The sequence below is a fragment of the Coccinella septempunctata genome, chromosome 3, assembly GCF_907165205.1.
Source record: "Coccinella septempunctata chromosome 3, icCocSept1.1, whole genome shotgun sequence".
NCBI lineage: Eukaryota > Metazoa > Arthropoda > Insecta > Coleoptera > Coccinellidae > Coccinella > Coccinella septempunctata.
The window spans coordinates 33809610-33822696 of NC_058191.1; the positions used below are offsets into that span (position 1 = coordinate 33809610).

Here is a 13087-nt window from a genome sequence, read left to right on the forward strand (position 1 = left end):
TTACTCCTTTTACTCTACATTTTCTCGATTTTGCGATCAAATGAGCTTATTTGTGATCATTAAGCAAGGCATCCATTGAGAAAAAAGCAGAGATATTTTCATCAAATTCCAAAGTACCTACATACAGTCTGTGAGTTTAATAACGTACCCAATATCTGCCAAATGTGTGTCGCAACGAAATTCGTGGGAATATGAACTCAAAAAACTCTATGTCTCAGAAACGATATGCCAGATGAAGCTCAAATTACGCAAGAATCTCCCAGACGTACTAGTCTTCATCATTTCGAAGCTAAATTCTCAGAAATATCGGAAAATTATTATTCTGAGAGCCAAGCAGCATTGGGTGAGTTCAGTACCTGGATGGAAAACCATTTTTCATTAATTTAAATGAGCATCCTTATTTAGTCAGTGCTTTCTCTATATTTCATTTGATGAAATATTCCAGTGATCGTCCTTTCTATGGTTTGTCTACCCTCCATAGTCCTTTTGAATGGATCGTTGGGGTAGAAAGTGACTAAAAGGAACCAGAATATTGATGTGAACAATTTCTATCTAGTGGAAATTGCAAGAAATAAATTCTAAAATCTATATTAAAACGGATAGAATTCTGCTTAGTTCTTCAAGATCAACTTTCATTATAACTTCGCAGATGGCGATATAAGTATTAATTAAACTTAGCATATACCTACTCCAAAGATCAAGTATGGAAACATTCATTATTGATGAAGATTATGAAACAAGCAACTTAGTGAAAAAATATGTAGGTATACATGACGTGTATTTTGTCACATGACTTAACTTCAGAAGAACATGTTAGGACTGGTGAAAAAGTAATTTGATCAGGGAAATTTTAATGAGTTTATGTGAATTTCAATAATTATTGCGCTAAATAGGCAGCAATTGCACCCTTAAGAAAATATCTGGTCCAGTATCTGTTTCCACTTCGCTTATTTATGTCCAATGTCTTTCATCATAGAATAGTTCTTCAATATAGTCCTTCCATTTTGTATCCAATTTTCTTTTACCATCTTCACTTTTTTCTTATTTTTTTTGTATAACTCTTCATACCCTTCATCCTTAGCGGGAAAGAAGAAGCAGGGGTTTCTGGATCTCCTCTGCTGCTGAAGTTCCCTGTTTATTATCCTAACCGATCGTTGAAATCTCTGAATAATAATTATTGTTGTTTCGCAACTATTTTATATGTTTGTTCTTTTTCAGAAGAATAACGATTTGATAATTGTCCCTTAACAGGAGAAAGTCTTGCATTATTCATAACAAATAAAATAACTCATGCAAAAGAGAAAAATCCATTTTGACAATCAAAATTATCGGTTATAAGTTACCTTCTTGCGTCCCTATAGGGACTTTAGTTATAATGTCTATGACTATCTTAAGCTACACCACCCATTTATAACTTTTGAAGTCATTGTGATAGTGAAATGGGATTTCGACTAGAATGTATTACAAATTAATTACAACATCTATTCAAAACGCAATTTGGACTTTCCTGAAGACGTACCTCCTCGATATCAAATATGCTGAGGTCATTCATCCAGAAAGTGCTATGGGTTATGAAAATATACTGCTCCACAAAAGTTATGGATATCGTATGCAATCATTTTTAAAAGTATGTAATCTTCGAGAAAATCGCTGTAAATCAATAAAACTCAATAATAACTTGAATCGATCCAATAAAAATCAGTATGAGACATTTCGTCGATCTGGTCCCCTTTTTTCTGAAGGTTGGTTCTTTCCATATGCTTCCTGAATGTTCTTATTTTGAAATGAAGTCAGTTTATCAACGGCTCGATTTTATCGAGTTTTCTGAGAATGCCAAGACGTAAATTAACAAACGCTGAGGCTAATAGGGCTATCGGAATGCTACAGGGTGGTCTAACTCAGGTTGTTGTAGCGGAAAGGCTCCAAGTCAGCCAAAGTGTGATATCTCGACTTTGGAATAGGTTCAGGGAGACAGGTTCCGTGTTGAAAAGACCAAGGCTTGGTGGGCACAAAAACAACACCGGCTCAGTATCGTTTCATCACCGTTTCGTCGAGAAGAAACCCTACATCTACGTGTAGAATGCTACGGAATACTCTTCAAAATGCAGATGGGGTTCAAGTTTCCATCGAAACCATCAGACGGCGTTTGAGAGAGGTGAATCTAGGTTCTAGACGTCCATTAAGAGGCGTTCCATTAGCACGTGACCATAAGCGTCAAAGACTAGAATGGACAAGGCAACATATCAATTGGAACGATCAATGGCGTAGTGTCCTTTTCACTAATGAATCCAGATATGGACGATTTTCAGATTCTCGAAGAATAAGGCTATGGACAATCACACGCATATCCCGCAATCGTCGTTATGTCTAATAAGTTCATCCATTCCGAGGGGGTAGTGTTATGGTATGGGCCGGGATATGTTTCAACGGGCGCACAGATCTACACATTTGTCCTGGGAATATGACCGCCTTACACTACAGGGAGCATGTCATTGACAATGTTGTGCCAAATTTTCACGCTGCTATTGGTGAAACTTTTCAATTTCTAGACGATAACGCTAGACCGCACCGTGCAGCCATAGTTGAGAATGCGCGCGAGGAGCTTGGTATTCCACATTTACCAATACCTCCGCTTTCACCAGATTTCAATTGCATAGAACATGCATGGGATATGCTTTAAAGAAGATTAGATAATCATCAACCTACCTCAGAATCCTTAAAAGATCTGAGAGAGCTTCTACCCCGTTTATGGAACGAAAATCCTCAAGAAATGTTCATCAACCTCGTGTGTAGTATGCAAAGAAAATGTCAAGCTGTTATTGATGCCCGTGGAGGCCATACAAATATTGATAGTCTTAAAATGCTTGAATTCTCCCGGAATAAAATTTTTCTTAACCACCCTGTATGCGCTGCAGACCTACAGGCTGAAATTAATTTACAACTTGAAATCATATTAATATGAATTTTCATCACAAAAATCTTATTTTAACTATATTTTTTTGCAATTCAAGTCAATATATCCCTAACCCATGTGGAGCAGTTTATTTCCACTCAACAGATTTCCATGATCTGTTTCATCTTCATATGAAGATTCCCTTAAGATTTTTCAATAATGAAATGGTTAAGGTGTAAAGAATAGTTTATTTAAAATTCCTTTATATTTACATTACAATGATAGTTTACCATCCGTGTCCACGGCTTGACAAGAGACCGTGTCCTGACAGGCCGATTCCATTTCCTGACAGGCTGATTCCATGGGAAACGGCAACTGGAATTCCTACAGGTCTGTCTACTGGAACAGCCACAGGCTGGGGAACTCCAACAGGAACTGGATGGGGAACTGGTACACCGACGGGCTGGGGTACACCAACAGGAACTGGACGATCGACTGGAACAGCAACTGGACGGTCCACAGGAACGGCTACTGGACGATCAACGGGGTATGGAACTGGACGGTCAACAGGCACATTAACCCTCACTGGAACTCCGACAGGTACCGGCCTGTCGACAGGAACAGCAACGGGGTGTGGCACTGGGATTCCAATGTTTCTGGTGATGGTGGTTTGGGTGTGGGTGTGGGAATGAGCAGATGCTCCAAGATCGATTCCAGCAGGTCCAACGGCTACGGCAGAAGGTCCAATAGCTACGGTGCCAGGTCCGATGCCAATGGCTCCGGTTGTGGCGAGGGATGAGAGTCCGGTAGTACCGATCAGACCAGTTCCATGGATTCCAAGTCCAAGAAGACCTCTTTTGTCAACTTTCTTGTCCTTTGGGACTGCCTTCTTCTCATCGGCGGCAACCACCGCGACTAAAACGGCAATCCAAAACTGCAACATTGGAACAAAATTAATGATACATTCATTCTCTTGAATCGAGGATAGGATCAATTGTAAATTGTACATGTTTTAATTGATGAGCCAGTTCCTGTGAGATAGAAGTGTATAATTCAAAAGCTCTGAACAGTTTTTTATTTCTAATGCTCTGAAAACAAGTTTTCTTCGAATTGTGGAGGAAATTCTCCAACATTTGCGATCAAATCAACATCAACTTAGAATAATGCTTCGTTCTTTTGATTGAAGGATTTTCAGCTTCCAATGATTCATGCTCTAATAGAGTTATTTCAGTATTAAACTCTTCAGCATTTTTGAAAATACAAATTTTTGTGTGTTTCATTACTCAATTTTCAATGTTCGAATTGTTTCAATCTGACCCAAGAGTCTAGATTCTTGGGCAGGTTTTATTCTTTTCCTGAAATTATACGCTTAGGGGTCATAATTTTCCATTTACTGTTAGATTTCAAATGTTCATTATACGAACTAATGAACCAACAATCGATGAACTGACTGAATAATTATTTCAATCCTACAATTTGTTCACAGTATTGATTCATTTCTGAGAGTCATCAGCAGCTTAATTCCAAACTTTGAGCAATTCCTCTGAACTTTCTTAATTACGACAGTTACTTTAAATTCAACGAATAATTGGTAATGTTCTCTCGTGTATAGGAATGATTTTTCATGCCCATGATTCTTTGGTTGCTCCATACAACGACAGATTTATGTTGTATCGGCTGAATCTGACCATTACTTTCAAAGACACTCACTTCTCCAATGATAACAATAAAAATTTCATCATGAGTAATACAGATAGGAAACTGTCCACAAATTAGAGTTTTTCTATGGATTTGTTTCATAGGGAGTGCCAAGGATAAGTAAATCTACCGGTACAAATTTAATGATTTCTGCATTCTGCATGCACAGCGATGTGAAATTGATCCCCATTTAATTCTATACATCGCAATACATCGCATTTTATCAGATGAATATATCATTAAGGGCTCCATGATTAATAATGATCCATAATGTTTTTGTTTCAAAATTTATTAATTCATTGCATATTCAACTTTAAATTTTCGTTTTTAGAGAAGTGAACTTTTTTAAATTATGGAGTAATGACAAAAAAAGGTTCGCTTTCTATCAGTTACTCTACAATAGGGCAATCTTAAAAACGAAAATATAATATAACGAAAAACTCGAAAATTAAATTATCAAAAAAAAGCTAGGTACATCATTTCACTGGATTGAAACAACAACAGAAGTAACTACAGCAAACAAAAACTTCTAGAAAGGGCCTTTTAAAGATATAAATAGAAGATTTTGAGAAGAAAACTGAATATTAAAATTACATTTTGTTGCTGAATCAAGAAAAGTTGTTGGAAAATTGGCACTATCGGAGAAATCAAAGAAGCAGGATGCATTTGAATCATAATCATTAAGTTGATACTATATAGGGTAAATTTCAACCAAATAAGTTCACATTAGATCTACAGTGTCATTCATCACAAAAATACTTGAGAAAATCAAAGAGCAGCAACAAAAAATAGCAGAAGAGAAAATGAATGTTACCGAAAAAAATATCTTTCTTGGTATTTTGGGAAACTGAAGTCTGTCTGGAAAATAGCTTAAAAAATCAGTTATCTCACAAAATGTTCTGATTTTTCGGTGGTTTTCCTCACGTTACAATCACTAGAAACGTGAAAATTATCTTGGTAATTAATCTCTGGAGTTCACCTGAGCCGTCAAAGAACTGTAGGTACTCACCAAAGTTCTCATGTTGAAAGTGATAATGTGTCAAACACAACTGGACTTAGGGTTTGATTGTTTGATGGTAAAAGGATCACTTTATAGTAGAAACGAAGTCACCCCCCCTAACCTAGAAAATGTTTCAGGGATACCAGGTGATAAAGAAGGATAATGAATTTGTCTCTCTAATACCGATATGAATAAATTTCTTATTTCATTCTTAAGAACACACCTAATCCGGATTTTACGCACTTGCTGAATGTTTATTCATAATGCATTCAATGCTGAATTGCGCTATATTCTGAATTTTGAATGCACTCCAGTTTCCCAATATTGCAGCGAAAGCTTCGGTGGAAATTGAAAATGGAAATAAAAAAAAAAAAATATGATTCCAACCAGTATTTATTTGATCGATATTAAAATCTTATTTTTGACATTGTTTAATTGCTTCACCCTATTCTGTCTAAATCATCGTGCAGAAAAAAGTATTTTAGCATTAAAGACCACCAGTTTCAAGACTTTTCCTAATAGTCACGAAAAACTTCCTGGATCTCAAAACTGTATATTTTCTGGAGATCTTGAATCAACCAAATTTTCAATCAAAAATCATAATTTTGAAATTTTTCGTCTATAAAGTATATTCTGCCTTAGCAGATTTTTTTGATTGTCTGCTGGCCCAAGTAACCTCATGATTAGGATGCAGGTGAATATCTACCTGTTGAAATTGGATTGATGTGAGCGATACTTAATGACTATCCATAATTATGCTGAGGAAACTTACATTAGGTACATGATTTTCACTAGGATGAGGTATCACTCCTAGGTATCACTGAAATAACAAAATTTTAACGAAAATGAAGCATTTTACGTAGGAACCGTAAATTTGAATTCAAAATAAATATATTCATTTTGAATCATAAATCGAATTTCAATTAAACTTAAATCTAATTTCATATTCGAATCATAATATCAATTATTGAAGAATATTACAACATGAGGAGTTGAAAATCAAACTAAACCCACCCTATTTTTTCTTGTACTGAAAATAAAGGGTGTCCCTTGGTGGATGCCCCATAAGACGTTTATAGAGAACTTATCACGAATTTGTGGTGAAAATTTGGATAATGTAGTTTTCGACTATGAAATTTCTCTCTGAAATATTTTCAGACCTCTATAGCTTCCGTTAATATTGGGAGCAGCCTTCAACTTTCTCATTTCAAATGGCACATCCAGTATATTTTTGCATCGTTGGATAGCTTAGTTTATGGGCGATTTCAAAGGAAAAACTCAACGGTTTATGGAAGAAATGATGAAAACGTCACACTTTTTGGAATATTTCTGCTGAAGACGTTTTTCTTAAAAAAATTTATTTCTGCTATTTTATAGCATTATACATAATAAATCCACTTATAGGAAATCATGAAAATTTCATTCAGTTTCTGTTTCTGAACAATTTGACAAAGCCACTCCACACATGGGCGTAAGGGGGTGGGCCCACCTACCCTTAGTATACCCGATCGCCTTCACCCTAGATAGTGGAATCGACATAATTTTTATGCAAAAAAGCATAAAACTACAAAGAGCTTTCCAGACTTCCGAAAAAAAAATACTATTTACGCCAATTCACTAACAAGGGAATCGCTAATATTCAAACAATTCAAACATACTATTAACTCTAATGTCTATATAATTGATTAGCTACTCAGGAATCAGAGAAAACTCATTATATTGAGTTTGCCAATGATTTACATATTCAAGCTATAGATGACAACTAGCTTAACCAATATACGTGATAACACCACATTTTATGAATGAATCAATTTGCCGAACTCCAATAGAAAAGTGGTAGCGTATCCCTTCCTAATTTATACTGAACAATTTGGTAGTTGAACTATTCATTGATAAGTGAACAAACGTAGATAGGAGGGGGTATGGTATTTATATGAAAGCATCAAATTTGGGTGAAAGCATTTAGAGCAGTCGTTAGTATCTAGATGTCTTCTGATTTGATTCATTTTTTCGAATCATTTCTCAGTTGATATGAAGCATTTTTCAAAATTGAATAACAGAGACATTTACTTAAGTTTTTCGATAGACACTGCAGAATTAGGTATTATGTGATTATATGTCTTTATCACATCATTATCTATTTCCCAAGACAAAAAAAATACATTTTAGCGAAAATGAATGAATATGCACCCCAATCAGCCAAGGGAAATCAAAATCATATAATTTGTTTTTCATGATATAAGTAGTACCAGTACCTAACTACCGTTGGTTCAAGAATTCTTTCCATATTTCGTCTTCTTGAGATTTAATGACCTCAATCTCAACCACTTAAGATGGATACTTTCGGTTGTTTCAGCTTAAACGTAGTTTCAGGAACATAATGAGTGATGTCATTTTACATGATGTGAGGCATATAAGATATAAGGTTTTTAATTTACTGAATGAATCGAAAATCTTCAGCACTCTTGTAATATTACTTTTTTCTGGAAGCCTTTGGAGACATACATTTACAGCCTATAAAAATAGTACAACAATAAAAAATACTACTTTCTCCAATAAGTGTTCCTTCAATTCTTGATGTTCCCACATATTATCAATATGTTTCGATCACCAGGGCGACAGTAACAAGCAGTTTGCAAAAAATTATCATAGAATTATCTGTACACGATATCATGCATATCGTTTGATCAAATTGCCTCAAAATGGGAATTGTCTGGAACGAAAGTCACGTCTGATTGAACATTAAAGGTCGATATTCAATAGCCAAGAAACCATTCTCTCTAAGCTTGAGAGTAAGTATGTCGTATAATTGACATGAGTATATAGATATTTTTTGCACAGAATTGTCATGGTGATTCCTACGTCCTCTAGCGTTCACATTACAATAAAAATCTTGTGAGTTTTCGATAAGAAAGGCCGTCTGGATTTACTTACATAGATACCAATGAAATTAATCATAATTTCAAATCGTTGAACTTGAATTGTGATTCCCTATAAATACAAGAAGTGTCAAATAAGTTTTCTTACTTAGGATTGGAGTGTGAGGAGTAAATAAAGAACACTTGTTTAACAATCTTCAATTTTTTTTGAGATAGCTGTATTTAAACTTATACAGCGTAAGGGTGCGTTTCACATGGTCAATAACTTTGTTTACGAAATATGTTGCAACATGAAAAATAGATGGTTTCTGGGCACTCTAGTCGGAAATTCGAAAAATCTACAAAATTACGAAATGAAAATGTTTTTGAAATTGTGATAGAAACAAAATATGCCACAATGCCACAGTTTTATCCCAATTATAGGAGTCACATTAGATGCATTAACTTATTGGAGCAGTTTGTGGACACTGCTAGGAACTCCCTCAATTTTTGTTCTACACCAAATGAGTATTTATCTGTAAACCCCAAATGAAATTTTTAGATCATCTCAAACTAGAATATCTGATAGAAAAGTTGAACACAACTTTCAAAATCCCATTTGTTCCTTGACAACTTTTTTCCTGACAGTCGATATAAGAAGAATGAATTTAATTGACATGTTTCCTTTAAATTTCGTAAGTAACATCGACAGATAAATCATGATTTCTTGCATTCCGTAACTACCGATCTTTTTCTCTTCCGAGTTGTAATTATCAACTTTTCCTATTAGCGTCAAGGTCTTTGGGGATTGCAAAAGACTTCGCAAGAATTCCAAATCTGGATTAGTTCATATTATATCGCATAATTCCGCATATCTGCTCGTCTATTTATGGATAATTCTGGGAATTTAGAAAACTGGAATAGATCGTCAACCCAGAATCCGAATAGACGCCATAAATATAAGTTAAATGACTGCTTTTTTCAGGCTATATCCATACGTGGCACATACGATGTTATCTCGTTTTTCATCTCACTCCTATCGGAAAACAACCCAGAGGATATAGTTAAGGTAGTTAAGGTATTTCGTAATTTAACACTCCATAAAAATGTCGCCAGACGGTGAGTTATTCTTGGACATCTGCGAATTTTCACCAGGTAGATAACTATATTGTTTCACCTTTCCTCGGTCAATATTCTTAAGTCCAGAAGCAGTATCTGCATAGGAGAACTACTTCCCATGTCACTTTCAATTATGATTCTAATAAGTTGTTTGATTCTCTTCTCAAGATCTATGAATGATAATGTAAGAACAATGAACAACATACATACAGGGTGTCCTGGTACTACACCTCTTTCACAGGTGTGGATAAAGTAAATAAAGACGAGTCAGAAATACTGCGGAGATATGTGCCTCCAAATGGTACTCCCATAATTCTTTTTTTTTGTGGTAACTTCCGAACGACTCAACCGATTCTAGTAATTTTTTCAATTTTAGTTAATACAAATATCAGTTATGATTTGTTTTCAACACCTTGGCCACAAATCTCCAGAACCGCCAGGAACGGAGTGTCCCTAGCACTGAATGGTCAGAAACATTTTTTTGATTGAAGATATCGGCGACATTCCTCCATTTTTGTATTTTATCATTGATTCTGCGGAAAAATGAACCGTTTTTGAGTTACAAGCATTTTTATGATTGAATATCAGAATATTTCCATAGGTATGTCATTAGTCCGAGTTTATTTTTTTATGGGAGTGGGTTTGCACAGATATTCGAGTGGAGTGGTTAGTTGTAAATTCATTTTGGCCCCTCAAAAAAACTTCTTTCTTAACAGGCATTTCAGCATATTAAGATTTTGTGTTCCTAATATTACCGCATAAGTATTTTCTTTTATTTAGACATTGTCAAAGTGAAATAAGTTTTCTGTTGTGGGAATGATCCTAAAGACTATCATGTAGGTATATTAACTGCTGTAACGAAAAAAGTTGATCGTACCACTTGCATATTCGAATATCCTATTCCTCCTACACGAAACTTAATTGTCCTTTGAATTTCCCAGAAAGTAGAGTAAAGGCTAACTAATTATAGAAAAGAAGGTGTAGTGCCGATGAATTCTTGTAGGAGTTTTAAAAATATTCTGCCGAGTGCTGACGTCAATTGGTTGCTAATCAAATGCAAATCATTGACGCATTTAGTTGTCAACAGTGACTTTTGTTTGTGTGCATAATGAATCAGCGTATTGCATTTTTACAGGTTACAATAAAGTATGAAGTAAAAGACAGATCCGGTGGTATAAGTACCTACGAGGGACCTAAGTATGGTTGAATAGAACTTCTTGTGTTATAGCTATTGAAAAGAATAAGGAAAATAATACATATGTTCGATCAGTTAGTTATTCTTTATTGGAACTACAATATGTATATGTACATATATAATGAACTCATAAATCCAATAGAATTGATTAATGGACATATTTATATATAATCGATAATATTTCATTCGGCCCAAGTGAGATTTCAATTTGTTATCGAGAGAAGTCTGACCGATTTTCATCTTTTCAGACCTTTCAATTAACGAGTCCTCCTCTAAAAAACGCTTACTAAAGTATTTTGTAACACAGGAATGAAACATCTATGATTATAGATGTTTCATGTGTTTTTTTATACTGGCAAAATAGTTTAGTAAGCGTTTTTTAGAGCCAAAACACCTATAATATAGGCCTATAATGTATGACAAAGCTAGATAATGGTTTTTCAGGGGCAAAATTTTGACAAATATCAGATGTCTATCTGATTATGAACATTTTTTTTGTAATTGTGATCCGCTTCGGGAGAAAATGAACGAAATAGAGTGATCCAAAAAAAGCAGCTGCCTCTATGAGATTTGATAACAGCTAATGCACTTTGTTTAAAACAGACCGAACTAATTACATATACCCAATTTGATACGCTGGGTATTAGTAATAATTGAAGGTTTGAAAGAGCATTTTTCGACTTCTGTTTCTCACTGTCTTGTAATAAGGCAAATATCTGAAAACAGTGTGCATGATATCGTGGACTACTTAGCATAATTACGGAAACAAATTGCAGTCTAGTTCAGTATTTCAAGTTTAGTACCGCTCAATTATCTTCCTACTTTTGCCAATGCCCTCTATTCAATTTTGCACTTGATATACTTATGCAAGTCATTTCGTAACGGTGGGGGTTGATGAATAACTGCAGTTCTATTCGATTGTTTTCGACATCGTACAAGATCCATTTATGGTCAAAGCATTAATTTCTCGAGCGAGATACCTACAGCAGTACCGTTCGGAAATTCACGGTTCAGTACATTGAAACGACGCATTCTCGACAATAATTATCTATTTGATATGACAAAAAACAAAAAAAAAAGTTTCTCGTGAAATAATTAGGGAACACCGGTATAAATGTCAGCTCGATTTAATTTCTGTCAGTTTTCTGGTTTCTAGGAAAACAAAATTTAAAATTTCTTGTCGATGCCATCTTCTGGGACCTGTATTTTGCAGAGGTTTGCTCAAAAAAATTATATGAAAGGATCATACTATTATTAAGGAATTACCACTCAAATTTTCTCGCAGCTTAGTCATTACAAAAAATTTTTATTTTCATGATCATTGAAACTCAATTCGTGAAACTGCAAAATGAATTAAAAAATATATTCAACATGAAATTTTCACAACTTGAATTCTGCTCAATATAATGTCGATTATTGAATACAATTTATTTATTAGGAACACAAACTGGTGTGTCAATCTCAAGTCGCATATTTGAAACTTGGTTGGGTAACAATATTTTTCATTTGATTTGTACAGTGTGATTATAAACGGACCACGCCCCACCCCTTGAATGTTATTATACTCACCTATAGAAAAAAGAGAATACAAGAAGATCTTATGATTCGAAATTAATAAAAAAAAACCTTTTGTTATTTATAATTATGTTTCAGAAAGCCTGGGAAAAATGCAGAATCTTTTTGTTTCATTCATATATCATCCTTCAACTACGTTCGAAGAATAGAACGATATTGAAATGAAAAATCAAGAATGAGGTAGCCTTTCGAGAGGCATAGTCCCTGCTTGGTTTCTTTACCATGAAAACATTCATTATTATACAGGGTGGCCATTTGAAAACGAAACAGACGAGATTACAGACGAAATAATTTTTTTCGATAGAAATGCTCGGACAGGTCGATTTCTGTTTCGAGGGGGACAACTTAAGATATAGGTTACGGACGCATAGCGCTTCAACCCTTGCTACTACAATCCTCACCCCCAATTTTTGAATAGGGAAGATGGGGTGAGTGATACCTCATTTGAAAGGTATTTTTATACTGATTTCAGCACAGTAATTGTTTTTTCATTTTATGCAGTAGTTCTCGAAATATTCTTAACTAAGTATTTGAAAATGAAGTGGTGTTTTCATGGCACTTGTAGTGTTTTTTTGTGAAAAATCGACATTTTGTGCTTCAAAACAACCATGACTGTGGCTTCCTTTGAAGCCACAAGTTGATTGAAGAATTCTGCGGTTCTATTCGCACATTGATTGTTTGCAAAAAAAAGTGAAATTATTTCCACCCGCTCTGCAATTGAATAAACCATGTCGAACAATGAATTAGAA

General features: G+C 34.8%; 1 protein-coding gene across 1 annotated transcript; it reads right to left on the reverse strand.

Annotated features, from left to right (window-relative positions):
- Positions 1-3121: 3121 nt before the first annotated feature.
- Positions 3122-5759, reverse strand: LOC123309397 (zinc finger protein 512B-like). The gene is made up of 2 exons (XM_044892500.1): positions 5601-5759; positions 3122-3827 (listed from the first exon to the last, which is right to left on the reverse strand). The coding sequence occupies exons 1-2, from the start codon at positions 5610-5612 to the stop codon at positions 3180-3182; spliced, it is 660 nt and encodes a 219-aa protein (XP_044748435.1). The 5' UTR covers positions 5613-5759; the 3' UTR covers positions 3122-3179.
- Between the last annotated feature and the right edge of the window lie 7328 nt (positions 5760-13087).